The sequence below is a fragment of the Penicillium arizonense genome (genome assembly GCF_001773325.1).
Source record: "Penicillium arizonense strain CBS 141311 chromosome Unknown PENARI_contig026, whole genome shotgun sequence".
NCBI classification, from domain to species: Eukaryota; Fungi; Ascomycota; class Eurotiomycetes; order Eurotiales; family Aspergillaceae; genus Penicillium; species Penicillium arizonense.
Window position 1 is genome coordinate 69,207 of NW_019173303.1, and position 19,967 is coordinate 89,173.

General features: G+C 50.2%; 8 protein-coding genes across 8 annotated transcripts; 5 read left to right on the plus strand and 3 right to left on the minus strand.

The window, feature by feature from the left end:
- Window positions 1–682: 682 nt before the first annotated feature.
- Window positions 683–1,149, minus strand: PENARI_c026G08583 (uncharacterized protein; the record flags this gene model as incomplete). The annotated part of the gene is made up of 3 exons (XM_022635985.1): window positions 683–687; window positions 739–940; window positions 991–1,149. The coding sequence occupies 3 exons, from the start codon at window positions 1,147–1,149 to the stop codon at window positions 683–685; spliced, it is 366 nt and encodes a 121-aa protein (XP_022484228.1).
- Window positions 1,150–1,874: 725 nt separating this feature from the next.
- Window positions 1,875–3,864, plus strand: PENARI_c026G06537 (uncharacterized protein; the record flags this gene model as incomplete). Its single annotated transcript, XM_022635960.1, has 4 exons — window positions 1,875–2,049; window positions 2,282–2,579; window positions 2,672–2,813; window positions 2,863–3,864. 4 exons carry the CDS (start codon window positions 1,875–1,877, stop codon window positions 3,862–3,864), a joined length of 1,617 nt encoding a protein of 538 aa, XP_022484158.1.
- A 383-nt stretch (window positions 3,865–4,247) lies between these two features.
- On the minus strand, window positions 4,248–6,634 carry PENARI_c026G09731 (uncharacterized protein; the record flags this gene model as incomplete). Its single annotated transcript, XM_022635994.1, has 2 exons — window positions 4,248–4,463; window positions 4,517–6,634. 2 exons carry the CDS (start codon window positions 6,632–6,634, stop codon window positions 4,248–4,250), a joined length of 2,334 nt encoding a protein of 777 aa, XP_022484171.1.
- Window positions 6,635–7,165: 531 nt separating this feature from the next.
- Window positions 7,166–9,115, minus strand: PENARI_c026G09051 (ESCRT-II subunit protein VPS36; the record flags this gene model as incomplete). The annotated part of the gene is made up of 3 exons (XM_022635990.1): window positions 7,166–8,770; window positions 8,833–8,968; window positions 9,015–9,115. The coding sequence occupies 3 exons, from the start codon at window positions 9,113–9,115 to the stop codon at window positions 7,166–7,168; spliced, it is 1,842 nt and encodes a 613-aa protein (XP_022484135.1).
- A 565-nt stretch (window positions 9,116–9,680) lies between these two features.
- Window positions 9,681–11,092, plus strand: PENARI_c026G02559 (uncharacterized protein; the record flags this gene model as incomplete). Its single annotated transcript, XM_022635906.1, has 2 exons — window positions 9,681–10,828; window positions 10,879–11,092. 2 exons carry the CDS (start codon window positions 9,681–9,683, stop codon window positions 11,090–11,092), a joined length of 1,362 nt encoding a protein of 453 aa, XP_022484204.1.
- Window positions 11,093–12,177: 1,085 nt separating this feature from the next.
- Window positions 12,178–14,079, plus strand: PENARI_c026G07943 (phosphatidylinositol-3-phosphate-binding protein BEM1; the record flags this gene model as incomplete). Its single annotated transcript, XM_022635974.1, has 4 exons — window positions 12,178–12,183; window positions 12,240–12,335; window positions 12,389–13,108; window positions 13,171–14,079. The coding sequence occupies 4 exons, from the start codon at window positions 12,178–12,180 to the stop codon at window positions 14,077–14,079; spliced, it is 1,731 nt and encodes a 576-aa protein (XP_022484253.1).
- An 848-nt stretch (window positions 14,080–14,927) lies between these two features.
- Window positions 14,928–16,792, plus strand: PENARI_c026G02551 (AFG1/ZapE family ATPase; the record flags this gene model as incomplete). The annotated part of the gene is made up of 4 exons (XM_022635905.1): window positions 14,928–15,285; window positions 15,372–15,822; window positions 15,870–16,386; window positions 16,445–16,792. The coding sequence occupies 4 exons, from the start codon at window positions 14,928–14,930 to the stop codon at window positions 16,790–16,792; spliced, it is 1,674 nt and encodes a 557-aa protein (XP_022484203.1).
- Window positions 16,793–17,431: 639 nt separating this feature from the next.
- Window positions 17,432–19,715, plus strand: catA (catalase catA; the record flags this gene model as incomplete). Its single annotated transcript, XM_022635972.1, has 3 exons — window positions 17,432–17,629; window positions 17,686–18,111; window positions 18,162–19,715. 3 exons carry the CDS (start codon window positions 17,432–17,434, stop codon window positions 19,713–19,715), a joined length of 2,178 nt encoding a protein of 725 aa, XP_022484202.1.
- Window positions 19,716–19,967: the final 252 nt, after the last annotated feature.

Sequence of the window (19,967 nt, forward strand, 5' to 3'; positions counted from 1 at the left end):
GCCACGTGCGCCGATCGGAATGTAGATACTTATTGCGAGTATATTTCCCCTCATTTTGTCGTCATTTTGAGATGCTCAGCATTCCTGGCGAGTTTGAGATTCTGTCCACTGCCAACTAACTTACTTCATCCTTCGAATTAGTAAATGGTGGCTGCTGCATGTCTGCAGTCAATTCGAGCCTTCGACGCAGGAACAAAAAATCGAAAGTCAAAGCTTATGTGAGCCGTTAATATAGGCTCACCCACATTCCAAGGTTCCTTTGTTGGATTTCACAGTTCCAGTCACGAACTTCTTCAGCCTATTCCTTTCTAGCCATCGACCCTATAAGTTACTTGATATTTCCTGAATGGGGAAATTCATCATCTGTACCAAGGGCCGCCAAGGACGCTAGTCCTGTTCCTGAACACTAAAGCTCTGGGCTCCACCAGGCCACCCGTGGTAATGACTGGTACTGATTGAATCTTGCTTACATTAATTACAAGGAGCCTTGGCTGGACACAGTGTAATATTTCCAAGTACTGTGTAAAATATACATACTATAGTCATGTGACTAGACGCACACATCAAATTTCTGCGAACATTCTGGCCAGACCGGGCATGCGTACGATGACAGTGGAGTGTCACCCACGTCATGTCTCAAAGTCTAGAACTCCGATTGTTGCCACTCTTCAGTCCAGAACACTCAATCTCGACATCCGTTCCCAGCGGGAGGGACTTGACGCATACACAAGTACGTACCTATGATGATGAGCATCCACATAGAAAATTCTAGAAGGTTATCAGGGCTTACTGGCTTGGGATCCACAAAGAACTGGGTGTAGACTTCATTGACAGCAGGGAAATCAGCCATGTCTGTCAGGAAGATGTTGACTTTGATGGCATTATGAAGGCTCGATCCTCCGGCCTCAAGGACGGCATTGAGGTTGCGCAAGATTTGTCGCTATGCCTGTCAGTGCAATCACATATGGTACCCAAGTCGTGTTGACTTACCGTTCTGTCCTGGATGCTGCCCTCCACCAGCTTACCTGTCGAGTCTGCCCCCACCTGTCCAGAGCAGTAGACCACGTCACCGACTATGAGGCCCTGAGAGAGGAATGGAGGTGGTAGAGGGGCTCTCTCAGTGCGAATAGGAATACGTGTTGCCGACATGGTGGTTGAAGTTGTTGAGTTGACATCCCGCATTCTGCGGGGATTAATAATAACATTTGCCCCACCCATACATGCGTTATCTTTCTTAACAGGTTGATTAGAAGGTGCAACGGCTATTGATCTACCGGGTTTGTGCTGTCTCATCTCCTGATCCAAGTAGGTATATATATCTCAAACAAGCACCAGCAACATTTATTGATCTTTTTCAAATCACAAAGCACCCTTCACCGGGTCCACCGAAGACAATATAAAAATGGAAAAAACAATGCATTAAAACGTCTGCAAATGTATGGATGAAGGCTAATGTTATAGAAACTTACGCAGTGCAATAGGCTACCTTGGTAGTCCTCGGCATACACTTCCTAGAATCCTTGAGATATATCTGCAATATATACTCCAAACTTACTGATCCATTGGCATGGTATCTAACACCACAAGTAACTATAACATGTCAAATTATATCAGGACAGTCATGCAAGGACATTGTGAGTTGAGGAAACACAGAGGAAAAACACCACGGACTCCAAGGCGCACTCACATTGATGATTTCACTCATCCTACGCGTGCCTTGACTTTCAATTCTCACAACTTCTTCCCTGAGCAACCTGAACTCCCATCTCTACTGTCTTCGCCGCCACCAACACAGAAATTTATCCTGGATGTCTTGAACAGACGAAAGAAGCATCTCCCAAAAACCTCGATACGCACAGTGCTCCATACTCGACATGGAGGTCCAAGGCAAGCCCAGTATCGCACCTCAGCCTGCCGACCCCAATACCACACCCGCAGCTCCTGACCCTCACGAAGTCGACGTTCATGGCCTCACAGCCAGGTTCTTTCTCAAAAGGCCCATCGAGGACCTGATCCCAGTGCGCTTTCTGATGCAAGCTGAACAACACCGTAAGTTTGCCTGTTTCTCCAGTGGATGTATCCCCCTCACTCCACTCCCTGTTAGCCTGGCTGCTTTTTGTTGATCATGGACCGGCATCTGAGCTCTCCGAGCATGTGTTGCCTGTTCATCGACAGCTACATTGCTTGCATGACCTACAAACCATTGCCTATCACATATCGGTGATCAAATGAGTGTCATTTGTGCAAGAAGCTGGCTAATGCTTATGTTCTTACGTCACAGCTGTCACCCACCGCAAGGCGTGGATTTTTCGGGATGGCACCCAAGACGGACGAGATGTCGACCTGGATGAGTGGTCACCAGTCGATATGCGCTACCGTGGAGTGTTCAAGTCCCTTGCAAAGGTCCCACAATTTACCAAAGGGCTGTGGGAAGGTGGATGTGAGTTGTTCGACTATGATGTGGGCACCAAAAACCCCAGGGTGCAAGCCCATGTCATCTATGCGCTTCTGCATGAGATCGGTGACATGTTGAATATCTCACGACCAACTAGTAAGGAGGATGTAATCTTTTACGCAAAGTGAGTCGATATCACTTCGCCCTCTGGTCCATGGCACTGTTACGGTGACAACCGCGTCATGCCAAATCATCGCTGACTGTACTTCTCACCAGACCGCGTCTTGTTTCCCGCCCACTTGAATACTGGACAGGCTATCGGGAGAAGTACAAAGATGGACCACGTGCTTCAGGTTTTCTATCACTCGATTTCCATCCCCAACAGGACTTTTCGGTTTCTTTGTATCCAGTTTCAACGGTAATTTGCTACGATTTGTCTTCAGCACAATATACTGACAGAAAAGCAGACCACAGAGGCTGAAACCTTCAGCTCATGCCTTCGAGAAAAGTTCAAGCTCATTCTTGGCCAGCTTCTTTTACACCTGCGACGTCTCCGCGCCCCGGGAGATAAGATTCCAGACCAGGAAGCTTTCTTACTAGGCCTACATGGCTCAAAGCTGCATATCTTGCGAGCATTCTTCCCAGGCCAAAAGACCTCAAGTATTTGGTGCCAGCGCGAGCTCCCAATGCCTGAGATTTCCATATCTGGCCTCACAATCCAAGACAAAACACCCAGTCCTCCGGCCTCTTACACATCAGATACGAATGACGGACAGGCGTACCATATTGAACACACTGCAGAAGATCATCCAGAACACGCGAGCAACACTACAGGAAATACCAACCGTCGACGATCCCAGAGCAACCGCTTCTACTCTGCTGAGAACATCGAGCGAATCCGCCAACACCTGGAAGAAGCCAAGCTCAGCACCTTAGACAACGAGCTCGAGACCCGCACATTCCGCGTCCTCGGAACTCGCGAATATGACCTCTGGTACCCAGAAGATTTCAAGGCAGCAGTTCATGCCCTTGCTGCATTAGAGCTCTACCTATTCAGCGGCGAAGCCCGTTGCGGTGGCCTACAAGAAATCTTTGAATGGAACCCCTATGACCCGTACGATGGTCGCAGTGAAGACAATTGGCCAGTGCAAAGCGATGCAGAGCGTACTGCCCGGCTGGAGACCGACATAAAGCTTGAGCAGCAAATGTTTGCTGAACAGGAGGAAGACCTCCGGCGCGAGGAGGTTATTCGCAGGGCAGATGATCGGGAGGCTGTTCGGCTGAGTGAAGACCTGAGGAGTTCTGGAGGGGATCGTATTGGCAGTCTGAGTGAGTCAGATGCAAACAGCAACTGCTGGGACTGGATCTGGCCAGATGATGAGACGGATGTCGGAGAGATGAAGGAGAATAATGCTGATACGGACGATGACATGATCATTGGGCAACTAGATCCGGTCTTCAACCCGTAAGGTTTGTCTATGGTCAGACTGAGAAAAAAAATATGTGAAGGGCGTTGAATAATCCTAACTTGCGAGCCCTAATGTGATACAATCTGTGAGAGTTGAACTGTGTTGGCCTTGTGTACGATACCTCGAAACCAACGAGAAAGAATTGAAATAGCACATTACCGAAATCACTACTAACTCGATTGAGGGCACTTATGGATATCTTTGCTTCGTTCATTGTAAATCCAGAGCCAGCAAGCAGGAAAACCAATCGATAAGAGCGAAATAGCTCGAAATGCCCCAAAGCATAAGATCCAAATGGGCTCAGATAAATCTAACATTTCATACTATGATGTGTCCCACGATATGATGATGGGTGTAAGTTGTTAGACATCCGCAGTTGAGATTCAATCCCAACGACGCCGGTCCGACTCGAACACAGTAAACCCATCAATTCCACGGCCGTCCTTTCCACCGGTGCGGAAGAATTCCGTCACGACTCCGATAGCATAGCAAGTTGCTACAGTAATCGTGCCTCCAAAGAGCATTCTGCGGCCTGCTTTGCGAAACAACGAGTTAGGCTTTGTTGGTTTTTCGTCTTCATGGCCCGATGCTGAGGATGGCTAGGCGGACGTGTTAGGACACCACCAGAATAGACAATTTACTGCCTGCTCACCTGGAATGCCTTGGAAGACTCATGATGCAATGCTTTTGGTTCGGCCGGGCTATCGCTCAAACAATGAGGATCCTCATGCCCTGCCTGGTGTGTGTGATTTAGAGCATCCGGGCGTGAAGCATTCTGAATCTTTCGGAAAACAAGTATGTCGCCTCCCCCGGTTGCAATTTCGTAACCATTTTGCTGCATCTTGTCAAAGTAAGGTAGGAATTTGGCGGGGTTGTGAAGTCGGAATAAGATTTCACTTGATGTAACACTCTCGTTGATACCAAAGAATGAGCTTGCTTGAGCTGTTGTTACTTGGGATGTTGATGCGTCGTAAGCAAGGATATGGAATTCAGGAGAGAGGTGACGAGATGGTGTTTGATTCTCATTCTCAGTGGCCAGCTTTTGTTGTTGGAGATAAAAGTCACCTACACGGTCCTCGGAAGCATCAAAATCTAACGAGCGTGTCTGTTGTGTCTTAGTCTCCTCAGAAGCGTGTTGAGCACGAATGTCGCTGGCTTGCAATGTACCCAGATTTTCAGCCTTGAAAAAGCTCTTGGCACCTGCCACATCGGAAACCAACTTCGCTTCCAATTCATTTCCAGGTGCACATTCGATGGAGATGTCAGCCTTATTAGAGTTATCCAGCTCGACTGTCGTTGCCGGCTTTAATTGTCCATCGCTGTTTGAGGTTGGGTTGGACATAAATTTGGCTTTTAATTCGCTTCCAGGGGGACAATCAACGGTGGTCTGGGCTCTTGATTCAGAACTGTCCTGACTAGCCAATTCCGACAAAATGGGAGTTTCTACCTCACTACTAGGAGGGCATTCAACGCTTGAGTGAAACCCTGACTGGCCGGATGAGATGGCTTCCTGGTGGCTAGTGTTGCCAGTGTGAGGATTTGGACTGGCCAGCCCAGAAGAGAATTTTGCGTCTAGTTCATTTCCTGGTGGACAGTCGATGGGAACACTCACTGGACCGCTTCGGCGTTGATTCTCCAACCCGGATGGAAGTGTGTCGACCAATTGACTTGCAGGCTCGGAGATAAACTTGGCCTCTAGCTCACTGCCCGGAGGACACTCCACATTGGTGCCAGAGGCCAAGCCAGAATCCGAGTTGAGACGCTTTTTGGGCTCAATGTCTTTGAATGTTTCCAGTGGAGCATGCTCTGACTCAATTGATCCGGAAACAAACAACGACTCCATTTCATTATTAGGGGAGCGATCGATGCTAACATCGGGTTTTTTGGTAGTCTCACGAGGTACCTGTGTCCTGATATTTGCATCCGGGGAAGCGACAGTGTTGGATTGGTAGAGTGCGTCCAGCTCGCTGCCTGGTGGACATTCAACAGTCGAGTGCGAGCCCAGCGGAGCTTCGGTCTGCAGCTTGGAGATTCCAGGCTGGGACTGTCCATCCTGAAGTAAGTTCGGGTTAGAGACAAACTTTGGATCGACTTCACTGCCAGGAGAGCAGTCTACGATTTGATGAGAGCCGGCTTTTGTCTCCTCGTTCTTCGGTTCCGATGCAATAGGAGGCATAGGCGCCATCCTCCCACTAATGGGGTCGTACTGAAGTCCAACATGATTTGAGTTGCTTCCTTTTTGCTTCTGTGTTAGCTCCGCAGATCTAGCACGAGTAGGCTTTTTGGGGTTCATAAAAGACTGGAGAAAGCCATTGAATGAGGTGTCGGATTTTTCAAGCTTGTGAAAAGGTTCCAATCTGCGCCCAAACAAAGCGCTGTAGGGGTCGGCCTCGATCTGCTTTCTCAACAGCTCCATATGGTTGTATAGTTGTTCTTGTTCTGAGTCCCGAACGCTCTTTTTTCGGCCAGAGGAGAGGCCAGAGAAGCCTGGAAAAGAGCGCCACACTCCCCAGCCCCAAGTTGAATGCTTGGGATTAGGAGTGGGAGATCCGTCATGACGGGCTTCTAACTTTTGTTGACTGAATAGAGGATGCCGATGGTATTGGTCAATACGTCGTGAAATGCGGTCCGTCTTTTCACTCTGACCGTTACGTGCACATCGCCACACGCTCCGACTTCGGGAAATATGTGTAGCTACCAATTGTGAGAACGCAGGGCGCATGATCCGGGGGGCTGGCGCTCTGGTTGATATTGCGGCCGAGGAACTCATGATGGATCACAGATGTTGGAAAGCAATAAGAACGGATAATCTGTAGATACCCCCAATAACACATGGGGGCTGCTTGATGAGGGTCCGGTCGATCGTCTCCACTATGGGGTACAGCGATCTCGATTGCTTGTGTCTCTGTCTGTAAGGACCATTAAAAACGAAGCGAGTTGAAACGGAAATAATATGGAGGGGAATGTCAAGAGGAGAAGCAATAATGAATGAAGCGCTTTGGACCGGGGATCCCCAGGTTTACTAATTGACGTCAGAGCTGCCAGTCAGCATTCGCGCGTCACCACCTCACCACCCTTCTCTACTGTACAATATAATTTAGGTTTTGGTAGACATCCTTATATATACATATGTCTACCTAGTGTCGGTCTGACGGGCCTCTGTTTGTCGTTATGGGCACAAAGTCTCCCCTATGGATTCGTTTCATCGTCAATATAATATGTACAGAAACAGCCCCCTTACAACAGCATGGTAAATCCGGGTATGGAACTTGATATATACATTCATTGGTATCATTCCGCTTCAAATGCCAAGCCGAGAGAGATTATCAGAGATCGGGTCAGAGAGGTAGTTGCGCCAGAAGCGTAGACCCTCGATTCCCTCCTCCCGACAGAGAATCCCACGGTCTTCAGCCATCTCCAGCTCTTCGGCAGCCACTCCGACACTCCACTTGAAACGATGTGCGGCTTCTTGTGCAGTTACGGCACGACCAAATAGCGACCAATCCCAAGGAACGACATCTTCGGGAGGAATGCGTCGTAGCTCCTCCATCCAGTCCTGAATTTTCTCGATTGTCTTCTCGTCGCTCCAGTCATACCGTTGCACTACAAGAAGGCCACTCTTGAAGCGCCGCAGACGAACAGGCAGTTTTAGCTTCTCCCATAGCTCTGCAGCCTTCTGGAAATCCGAAGGACTGGCCAACTCGACTCCATTACGGGAGCGATTGAAGACCGCCCAGAGATCGATGAGACTCATGATTCCACCTTCGCGCTGCAAAATGCCTTTTCGGTCATCTGTTAGATATTCAGCTAGATCACGGGCGAGTTCTGATAGATAGAGACTTTCTGATCCAGAGCTGAGCATGTCTTTTGTGGTCACCATTCCTAGAGCAGCAGCCGATTCGGATAGTACCGCACTGGTTTCTGCGGAGCCCTCGCTGGAGGTCATGCCTGACTCTTGTGCCAGAGTTTCGGCAAGGGCCACAATCTGCTTGGCAGAGGCCATCAAGGCCCCAAGATCCTCGAAGGCATTACCGATTACCAGCTCGTTCTTTTTCCGAGCCTCCAGTCCACGACGTTCCAGTCCTGCAATACCGACCCCCGAAGACCGTGGTGTGGAAGGAACAGGGCTTTCCACAGCAGCAGCAGCAGATGGCAAGCCCGGTGAGAAAGTGGCCTGGGAAGGTGGAGGCACAGGAGGCGCATTTTGAAGAAGCCACTTCCTCTGAACCAAGGCCCCCTTTAGCCTTTCGTGGAATGTTTTCTCGCCCCCTGCGCGGAAAGAAAGTTTGATGCTCTCGCTAACCTCCGTATTTGCGATATGCGATTGCTCGAAGAATGGTGCAGGTGAATCCACCCGGTTAGCATTAGCGGAAGACCCCGCAGACAGTAAAGGGGCTCCGCACATCTCGCATTCGGTGAGAGATGGGTGGTTCACAAAAGTACATCGTGGACAGGACACGGATCCTCCGGGCCCAGGCGACGCCACAGAGCTTGGTTGGGGTATACTATGTGAAATGGCTGGCGACGCAATTAAAGGCAAGGGAGAGTCCCGACTAGTCGCAGCACTGATTGCTGCTTTTAGCACGGTTGTAAATGGTGGTTTGATTCCACATGCTAGACATGGGGGCAAATGTGTAGCAGCGCTCGCGGTTGCCGGGTCAAAGTTGGACGGAACTGGATTGGAGAATGAGCAAATCGGACAAATCCAAGTGGCATTGATCGATTTCGGAGACAAAGGGCCCTGTGGAATGTTTGATTGTGGAAGAGTCGACAGTGATTGTGTCGAATGAAGGGCTGATTGTTGGAATACAGCGGGGCTGGCAGTTGCACTCCTCGACTTATCAGCCTTGTTCTTCTGCGGTCTGGGGTGTATGGTAATCTTTGGAGAAGACTTCAAGAAGCTAGCCTAGACATCAGGAATATGTCAGCCATTGAAGAGTCGAAAATTGAGTACAGCTTATCCCGTACCTGATACTCCACTCGATCGATTTCCTTTAGGTCGATAGCCACCGAATACTTCCGCGGATCCTCGGTAGCAACATAGCACACTCTGTGAGATGTGAGATAGGCATGTCCGTTCTGGTAGTTCTGAATCTTGTATTTTCTTCTCCAATTAGCACCCCGCATCAACATCACGATGAGCTACGTACCCTTCATAGAGCCCCACTGCATCCTGGACAAAGAGTAGGGTCTCATCAGGTAATAGCAAAGGCCTGAGCGCAGTGGTCAGGTCCAGCGCCTTGAAGAACATCTAGGACCAGTTTGAGGAGATCCCCATGGAGAGAATGGAGAGAAGTAGTTATGGCTGGAGATCCGATAAGGCGATAAGGGGAATGCGGAGAAACAAATATCCGAGAAGTAAGCGAGTACCCTCACCGTCGAGTGCACTTCATCAACTCGAGACTTCATCTCAATAATATCGTTCTTTCATCTCAGATTCCCGTACCATCGACGGTGTAGGAAAATATCCATCCGTCCTCGAGTCCAACCCCCTCGTAGCTCATTTCTCATTTCTTTTGCCTATCATCTCGTTCACTCCCTTGCTTTTCCTACCTTTTGCATCTTTCTTTCTTCAAGTCCCGGAATGAACTCCAGTGCCCCACCTTGGCGTTCTACAGCCTCTGCTCCGATGCCTAGACCTTCCGCATTTCCTACTGCTGGTAAGCCCAAACAACCCGATCCGAGACGAGTCCTTTCGACAAGACGCTCACATTTTCTTAGCGACACCTGCCTATACTCCAGTTCAAGCACGTCGTAGTCTTGCCCATAATAAAGCCAATACCACAGCCAACGGATATCCTCCCTCCCAGCCCAATATGTCGGCACCGGATGCAGACTCTCGCAAGCGAGTGGAATTTCCGCCACCCGTTCGCTCCTATGTGCAACGGTGTTTCGCCCCCGAGAATCAAATTGCCAGTGTGACCATTCCTGAAATGCAGGAGAAATTGAAGATTGTGATCACCGAGGCAGCCGAGAACGGGAAGCTCGAAAAGATCGATTGGGAGCGGCTCCCCTTACCACAGGTCATGGTACAGAATGAACGCAATAAGATTCTGGCAAACCCTGCTTCCTCGAACTGGGCGTCTCTACCATCTTCTCCCGGAGATGCCGCACGCAAGAGGAAGTCGACAGACCCACACCAGCTACAGAATGGATCTCCGCCATGGAGAAAAGCTAACAACCGTTTTGAAGACCGCGTTACTCACCCTACTACAGACAAAAAACAGAAAATGACACTGGACCAGTCTAGTAAGTCCAAAGCTAATTTGGAAATGCGGAGGAGGCGTTTTGAGGGACTGAACATCAACGGAAACTCACCTTCCTCCCCCACCGAATCACCGGGAACCAGATCCGACGCCGACCAAGGACCCGTTGTCGGACGATGCCAAACCCTGGAGAAGAACTACTTCAGATTGACTTCTGCTCCCAACCCAGACACTGTTCGTCCCCTATCAGTGCTGAAGAGTGCCCTGGATCTCTTGAAGAAAAAATGGAAGCACGATGGCAACTACGGTTACATCTGCGATCAGTTCAAGTCCCTACGCCAGGATCTAACGGTCCAACACATTCGCAATGAGTTCACCGTCTCTGTCTACGAAATCCATGCGCGCATCGCCTTGGAGAAAGGGGATCTTGGTGAGTACAACCAGTGCCAAACCCAGCTACGAGTGCTGTATGCACAGCAGCTGGGAGGACACCCGACAGAGTTCAAGGCGTATCGTATCCTCTATTTCATTTACACCCGGAACTGGACGGCCATGAACGATGCACTAGCCGATGTCACAGCAGAAGATAAGAAAGACCTGGCTGTCAAGCATGCTCTAGATGTCCGTTCTGCCCTTGCGCTCGGGAACTATCATCGCTTCTTCCAGCTTTATCTTGACACGCCGAATATGGGAGCCTACCTCATGGACATGTTTGTCGACCGTGAGCGGCTGAGTGCTCTATGTGCCATTTGTAGAGCGTAAGTGGTTCTACCTCGCTATTTTGTCTGAACGTTCTAACTCTTCGCAGGTACAAACCCGATGTGAACATTCGGTTTATCACCGAAGAACTTGGATTTGAATCCGATGAGCAGACCGCCCATTTCGTTCTCAACAATGCCTCTGCGGAGCTATTGGAAGAGAAGAACGGCGAAGTGCGGCTGTTGACAGGCAAAGCAGGCTTGCTGTTCGAAACGGCCAAGGCAGATGCGTATCGCGTCGTCGATATCAAGGGTCAGATCTAACCCAGTTCTCATGATGGAATTACGCCCAAGCCCGTAACCCATTGGATGCCGGACTATTTTTTTTTCTTCTCAGCGACAGGAGTTCCTCTCGGATGCACACCTCTTCATTTGGCCTTTTCCTGGGGCCTTGCATTTTCATTTGCCTTCCAATCTTTGCCTACCCCGGATCTCAACTAGTCTTACCACTAGACTATGATACTAATACCCACTGGCGTCTGTTGGAGTTTTCCATTTCTTTGTTTGCGACAGTCAACACTTGAGAGACATGTGCATTGACCAGAGTAAATACGAGTCCCATCTCTCCAGTACATTTTGCAAATGCATTCCTATACTACCTGTTCCATTTGTTCCATTGGCCTTCTATGAAGCTTCTATGGAACTTTGCCACGTGGGGCCCAAGGCCATGTCAGAGTTGGGTCGTACCAAACCATGTAAGGTGCGACAATCATTGTATACTGTTGGCCAACTTCGAGCCCGTATGTGGGGAATATTCAGGCAATTTATATTGCAACCATGGTCTTCGGGTGTGATCCTCATGTAGGTCATGATCGACACTTTTTGTCCTTCAAGGCGTGTACAGTACACATGGTAATTAGAATACTGGTAGGCCATACCCGGAACTAATTTAGATTGTAATTTCACTCTCGATCCCTACATTCTACACATTCTAGGCGCCCTTTGTCTGTTCACAAAGCGATCTAAACGGGCTTTTGAGGGAGGGAAGGGGGGAGACGTCAGATCCGCGGTACAGACACAGCTGGACCACGGGGCTGAAGTGGAGAGGCAAGGGCATTTTTCCTTTTTCTTCTACTCCGGACTTAAACTTGAAGGTGTAACGTACAACTGATTCTGTGTAAGGGTTGTATTCCCGTGGTGTGATTGATTACCGTTAGCCGCCCATTGTCTGCCCAACCGTAATCCCGCAGACACTCTACAGGCCAAATATAGGCTGTCGTCATATCTCTCAAAGACTACCTAGTACCTCTACCCCTGGGGATTAAAGAAAAAGCGGGCCCCTGGTTAGAACCGCAATACACAGAGAGAGGCAGTTTCCTATTCTTCCTTTCGCATCCCCGTCCCCCAGCATGAAGGTGAGAGAAGTCTCCGAGATATTAACTGGTGTTATATTAATCCGGTTTCGAAATAGGCCATTAGGCGATCCTTGAAAGGGGAGAAAGATCCCAAACACCACCACATCTCTATCACCCCCAAATCTGCTATTGCGATTCTGCCTCCTAAGAAAGTGAGTCGAGTTCGAGTCAAACTCTCTGTGGCGGTGGCTGACCGCATGTCTAGGTGATCAAAGCTCTCTACGACTACCAACCGGAGGGAACATCTCAGGAATTGGCGTTCAGCAAGGGAGATTTCTTTCACGTTATCAGCAGGGAGGACGATTCAGATTGGTACGAAGCGTGTAACCCGCTGATCCCCAGTGCTAGGGGGCTCGTGCCCGTCTCCTTTTTTGAGGTTATCGGCAAAAACGAGAGGGATAGTGGGGGTTCCGCCGACTTGCCCCAGGACCACGACTCAGGTTTCTCCAACCGCACCGATTCCGCCACCACCAAAAACGGCGCGTTCAGAATGTCTGCACTCAAAGGTCAGGGCGCTATGGTCTATGGCATTGTTCAGTATGACTTTCAGGCTGAGCGACCCGATGAATTGGATGCGAAGGCCGGCGAGGCCATTATTGTCATCGCCCAGTCCAACCCGGAATGGTTCGTCGCCAAACCCATTGGTCGCCTTGGTGGCCCCGGGCTCATCCCCGTCTCTTTCATCGAGTTGCGCGACATGCAGAGCGGTCAGGCTGTGACCGATCCACTGGACGCGGTGCGACGCGCCGGGGTCCCCAAGGTCGAGGAATGGAAGAAAATGACGGCGGAGTATAAAAACAGCAGTATCACTCTAGGCAAGATTGAGTCGGGCCACGGTGGTGGCAGCATGATGGGTGTCACCTCGGGCATGGACAAAATGTCCATGGGCCACCAGAGCCATCTGAGTCAAAACGGCAACAACTATGTATGTCGCAGCGTCAATCAGTCGCGTTTTCTCCTCTCTTTCCTTTGCTAATACCTGAATAGGAATACCACCAGCGCAACGCCAGCAAAGGGACTATCTCGCAGGCGCCGATGCCGCAACAACAAGGCTACCCCCTTCTAGTCCCCGTCTCCGCCTATATTCCCCGTTACTGTTTCGACAACGACAAATACTGGTATATCATCGAGGCAAAGATGGAGGATGGACGCTGCTGGGAGCTGTCGCGTTACTACCACGACTTCTACGACTTCCAGATTGCTCTATTGACTCAATTTGAAGATGAAGCCGGTAACCGTGGTCGTGCACGAACTCTGCCCTTCATGCCTGGCCCTGTCACTCATGTGACCGATGCCATCTCCAATGGCCGCCGACAGAACCTCGACGAATATATCAAGAAACTCTTGTCTATGCCCCCGCACATCTCCCGCTGCCCACTTGTCCGAGAACTCTTTGCACCCCGTGAAGGGGACTTTGAGATTGATCCTAGTGCTTTCGGAGAGGATGCCCGGTACTCCGGTGGATCCCAGCAATCTGCTGGCGTGGATCCCTCGCAAAGTGTGTCGCGCCAGTCTTCGCAGCAGCAAATCAATACACCCACGGATCGCGCATCTCAGCAGCGCGCGCAAGCCCCTACAGCCTACGCTAATGGTGGCCAACCACCCATGAACCGACAACCAAGCTCCCTCACTCAAGCCTCTGGCGCATCAAGCAACAGCGCCATGAAGGTCAAGGTGTTCTTCCAGGATGACTTGATTGCCATTCGAATTCCAGCTGGTGTGAGCATGCAACATCTCAAGGACAAGCTGTCTGATCGGTTGAAGATCCAGGAAGATATCATCGTGCAGTACCGCGATGAATCTACCGGCTCATACGTTGACCTTCACACGGATCAAGATCTGGAAAGCGCCATGCAGCGGAATACCAAGCTGACTCTCTTCGTCAGCACCGCATAAAAAGCGATTCGGTTCTTTCCGGTGTTGCGGTCAACGATAGACTTATTGGTTCCACCGGGGTGTTTTCGCCTGTAAATGTTTGAAATGACTAGGGTGCATCGGCGTTTTTGATATGTGTGGTTTGTTTACTTGTTTTATCTCTGACTGGTTAGTATTCCTTGAGCGATTTTACTTGGTCCACGAGGACGTGATCGCAATGTTACGAATCTGATGCGAGATGTACGGCATGGTTTCCTTTTTATCTTTCCGATCTCTCTTGGTTTTCATTGTCTGTTAACTATGTTCACTACGCGCCTTGTGGGTTCTGCTCTCTGTTCAATCTTCTTCTGTTCTTTTTATCTGTGCTTTGGTTTCGCATTTGATCTATATCCTCTGTTGTTTACGGATCGTGCCCCGGTCTGTCTGCTTCTGCGTGTACATATGTCTTTCTGCTCATGCATATACTGGGGTGCTATATTTAGCCTTACACTAGCACTGCAGTGATACTCCGCAGCTTCTACTATACCAATATAACTGATGATATCAATTGTCGAGGATCCCAAGGCTAAGCAATCACGTGACTCGGCCCGAGTTTCGGCCGTTTCTTTGTCGACATACACGGAGAACACTGCGGGTTGTCTGCTAGAGTTTCAGATTCTCATTTCAGTAGTCGCAGGGTTATCTGTACAGCTGTGATCGAGTACCCTTGTGCTTCGATCCTGTCGCCTCGTGTGTACGAACCGCCGCTACCCGGAAGAAAACAATCCCATCCTACAATACCTCGGTTAACGCCTTCGCAGCGCAACTCTTCGCGATAAGCCCGACCCTAACCTCGTCCCAAAAACTCCTGCGGTCCAAAAACAGCGCCAATGAGCCGACCATCAGCAAAGCTTTGCGCAGAATGCATCCCAGGCGCGCTCTGGACTCCACGGGGTGTGCGCCCTGCAAGGCTGCGGGGTGCGGCTCGTGAGGTATCCTATGCCACCGAGCGCATGATACTTGATACCCGGAGGTCGAGTCGCACTTCGCCAGGTTGTGCATCCTCTGCTCGGATCCCGCGCCCTCAGTTGGCTAGTCGTTCGCAGAAGACGTGCGGTTTGGCTACGGTCACGGATGGAGCTGCGGGCGGCGAAAAGAAGTCTTCGGCTGCGCCAAAGGATGGGCCATTGGGGGAATATAATATACGGGTAGAGGAGGGTCGGTTGCGGGATGATGAGTACCAGAGAGGTAAGTGCACTACACTCTGGAGGCGTGGACCTGAGCCAGGCAAGGTAGCCGGAACACGAAACTGACATGGACCTATTCATGAATAGGCATCATGCAAGGTCTCCAAGGCTTGTTCGAAGCACTGAAAGACTATCACCCACCCAAGGTTGTCCACCCTGATCCCCAGTCCTTGGACCTTCAACAAAAACCTTCGTTCTTTGGATCGCTATTTGGCGGTTCCAAAAAGGCCGCAAAATCTACTATCCCTGAGAACCTTCCGAAGGGACTGTACATGTATGGCGATGTTGGGTGCGGCAAGACTATGTTGATGGATCTATTCTTCGACACGCTTCCGCCCAATATCAAGGACAAGACCCGTATCCATTTCCACAACTTCATGCAGGATGTACATAAGCGCATGCATGTGGTGAAGATGCAGTTTGGAAATGACTTTGATGCTCTGCCCATGGTTGCGGCCGATATTGCACAGACCGCGAGCGTGCTTTGCTTCGACGAGTTCCAGTGTACAGATGTTGCTGATGCCATGATCCTGAGAAGGTATGTTCGATCAAATCCGAATCATGGATTTTACTGACGGATTACAGGCTGCTAGAGATTCTCATGTCCCATGGCACAGTCCTTGTCACCACCTCCAACCGACACCCTGACGATTTGTACAAAAACGGCATCCAGCGAGAGTCCTTTATTCCCTGTATAAACCTCCTCAAGACCCGCTTGAATGTTATCAATCTCAATTCTCCAACGGACTACCGGAAGATCCCCCGGCCCCCAGCTGCCGTTTACCATTACCCCCTAGGCGAGGACGCGGAGCGCCATGCCCAGAAATGGTTCGAGTTCTTAGGCGATCCCATCAACGACCCCCCTCACGCAGACTCTCAAATTGTATGGGGACGCGAAATCAAGGTGCCCCAGGCCAGTGGCAAGGCTGCCTTGTTCACGTTCCAGCAACTCATCGGCACAGCCACTGGTGCAGCTGACTACCTCGAGCTGGTCCGTCATTACGATGCGTTCATTGTCACGGATGTGCCATCAATGGACCACAAACAACGCGACCTGGCAAGACGCTTCATCACCTTTATCGATGCGGTTTATGAAAGCAGGGTATGTACCTTCTTACAGTTGCAGTCTCCCCCTATGCCAATTACTTACAAAACTACAGGCCAAGCTAGTCCTCACCTCGGAAACAGCCCTTACAAATCTCTTCATGTCAGATTCCGAGGTCAAGAACAACCTCAAGGGTGACGGCAACCACTCCGATCTCTCAGACGCGATGCGTAGCCTGATGGACGATCTGGGCATGTCAGTGGAGACGCTTAAGAAGACATCCATCTTTAGTGGAGATGAGGAGCGATTCGCGTTTGCTCGTGCGCTCTCTCGTCTTTCAGAGATGGGTAGTAAGGAATGGGTGGAACGTGGGATGGGACTTGGTATGAGCCCAGAACAGAACAAAGAGGAGCGCGAGGCATGGCTGAAGACTCGCAGCCATTGGAGTGAAGATAACATGTAAACTTCCTGTTTAACTGCGATGAAGATACCTGTGCATATAGATTTGTGTATATAGCTGGGCATAGTTGAACATTGTGATATTAGATGACGTCATTTCCGAGACTCCCAAGATCAACAGCGACAGTTCTCCACGTCATCCGCTCTGCAACCGGTATCAGCTACTCATGAGAGCCCTGCCGAACTCTCTGCAATGATCGACTCAGAACCAAGGGAAGAATGAAGCTATCCGGATGCTTCCTCCGCAGTGGATTTGCAGGAAAGCGGCCCACGAATCAAAGACTCGAGATTCGCAACATTTCCTGTCTTACGCTCCATTGACAGGTTTTTGGCTCGACATTGCGGGAAAAGACTACCTCGGCCATTCAGGATTCAGTCACTCTATGGTCATTGGGAGTTGCGGCGGTGACTTCACTCCACTAGCTCTTGATCGAGAACAATCGGCCTGAGTAATTGCGACATGATTTGATTTCTTGCATTAGTGATTGGCTGAATTACATCATTGACGTAGCAATTAGATTTCCTTGGTTCCCGGCTTAATGCTTGCTTCTTTTATAAGGGATGCCAATGGTAGAGGTATCTCTTCCGTTTCACCTATTCACATACCTCGACCCTTCACCACCTTTAGGTATTAATATCAACCATGGCAGCTAATACAAACTCCAAAACTGCCGACGGCAAGTTTGCCGATCTGCAGAAAGACACTGTCGAGCTTAACAGCAAGCAACATATGAGTACCGACTATGGCATCAAGATCACAGACCCAGACCATTGGCTCCGCGTAGTCGATGAAAAGAAGACCGGTCCCTCGCTTCTGGAGGACCAGATCGCCCGTGAAAAGGTAGATCCATTGCTGGATAATCCAAGTCCATACGAACAGCAGCTAACCTTCACTAGATCATGCGTTTCGACCACGAACGCATCCCAGAGCGAGTTGTGCACGCCCGCGGGACGGGCGCATTCGGCACATTCAAACTATACGAAAGCGCAGAAGATGTTACGACTGCCGGTGTCCTGACGGACACTAGCCGGACAACACCGCTATTCTTGCGTTTTTCAACAGTGCAAGGCAGCAAGGGCAGCGCAGACACTGTCCGTGACGTGCGCGGGTTCGCTATCAAAATGTATACTTCCGAAGGCAACTGGGATATTGTCGGCAACAATATCCCCGTGTTCTTTATCCAGGATGCGATCAAGTTCCCTGATGTGATTCACTCTGTGAAGCCCGAGCCGCATAATGAGGTGCCGCAGGGTCAGAGTGCTCATAATAATTTCTGGGATTTCCAGTATATGCATTCGGAGGTGACGCACATGAATCAATGGGTGCGTATATCTTATTGAGTTTGACTGGATGGTGACTGACGTGGTTTCAGATTATGTCTGATCGAGCTATTCCTCGCTCGTATCGGATGATGCAGGGCTTTGGTGTGAACACCTACTCTCTGGTTAACAAGGAAGGCAAGCGCCATCTTGTCAAGTTCCATTTCACCCCCGAGCTGGGTGTGCACTCACTTGTCTGGGATGAGGCCTTGAAGATCGCTGGTCAAGATCCAGACTTCCACCGCAAGGATCTGATGGACGCCATTGAGGCGGGCCAGTTCCCTCGCTGGAAGTTTGGTCTTCAGCTAATCCCCGAGGAAAAGGCCGACGACTTTGAATTCGATCCGCTCGATGCTACCAAAGTGTGGCCCGAGGAATTGGTTCCGATCCGGTACATTGGAGAGCTGGAATTGAACCGCAATGTCGATGAGTTCTTCCCCCAGACAGAGCAGGCTGCATTCTGTACCAGTCACATCGTCCCTGGTATTGAATTCTCCGATGACCCACTTCTTCAAGGTCGAAACTTCTCGTACTTTGATACGCAGATTTCACGCCTGGGCCCTAACTGGCAGGAACTGCCAATCAATCGTCCAGTCTGTCCGTACATGAGTCTGGTTAACCGTGACGGTGCTATGAGACACCGCATCACCAAGGGCAAAGTCAACTACTGGCCTAACCGCTTTGAAGCCAACCCACCCGCTACTCCCGCTCAAGGTGGCTTTACCAGCTATCCAGAGAAGCAGCAGGGTGCCAAAAAGCGCGACCTGTCAGACAAGTTCGCGGAACACTACAACCAAGCTCAAGTATTCTACAACTCGCTGTCGAAAATTGAAAAGATGCACGTGGCCAAGGCTTTCTCGTTTGAGCTGGACCACTGCGACGATCCAGTTGTTTACAAGCGCATGACTGAGCGCCTTGCAGCAATCAGCTTGGAGCTCGCTCAGACTGTCGCCACCAACGTTGGCGCTGATACCCCGGCCAAGGCCCTGAAAGAAAACAAGGGTCTCAAGGCCAAGGGCTTAAGCCAGCTGGAATACATGCCGGAGAAGCCCACCATCGCGACGCGTCGTATTGCTATTCTCATCGCCGACGGCTTCGACTTCAACCAGTACACAACCATGAAAGAAACCCTTCAAGCTCAGGGCGCATTCGTCTTTACCATTGGTGCTCAGCGCCAGGGAGTGACGTCGGAGTCTGGGCAGAAGGTGGTATCCGATCATTTCTTTACAGGAATGCGGTCCACTCTCTTTGACGCGGTGTTTGTTCCTGGTGGAAAGCATGTTCAGGCGCTGTCAAAGAACGGTGTAGCTAAGCACTGGATCTCCGAGTCATTTGCCCATCTTAAGGCCATTGCTGGTGCGAATGACGCTGTGCCATTCATCCAGCACCAGATTAATATTCCAGAAGTCGAGGTTGCTCAGAGTGGCACCTCACTCAAGGAGTCATATGGCGTTGTGACGGGACACGGAGATGCGGCTTCCTTGCTGAAGGTTGGCAAGGTCGGACCTGATGCCAAGGGTCTGGCTGAGCAGTTTATCTGGCATATCTCAAGGCACAGGAACTGGGCGCGTGAGTTGGATGGACTTTCGGATCAAATTGCCGCCTAGTCTATTACTCACTATATTCCCTAACGAAGCATCTGTGACCATGAAATTGTATAATTAAATCGAATTCCATTCAAAGTGTATCGGGTACTTGCATTCAGTTGTAGAACGTTGGGATCTGCATTCCTCTGCAGGAATGAGGGTAGGGCTGGGGAAGTCCAGGATTTCCGTCGCGCCTACAACACACTGCCTTAACCGAACGTCCATTTCCTCCCATTTCCCAGTTAACGTATAGTCCAGTAACAGAAAAAGCAA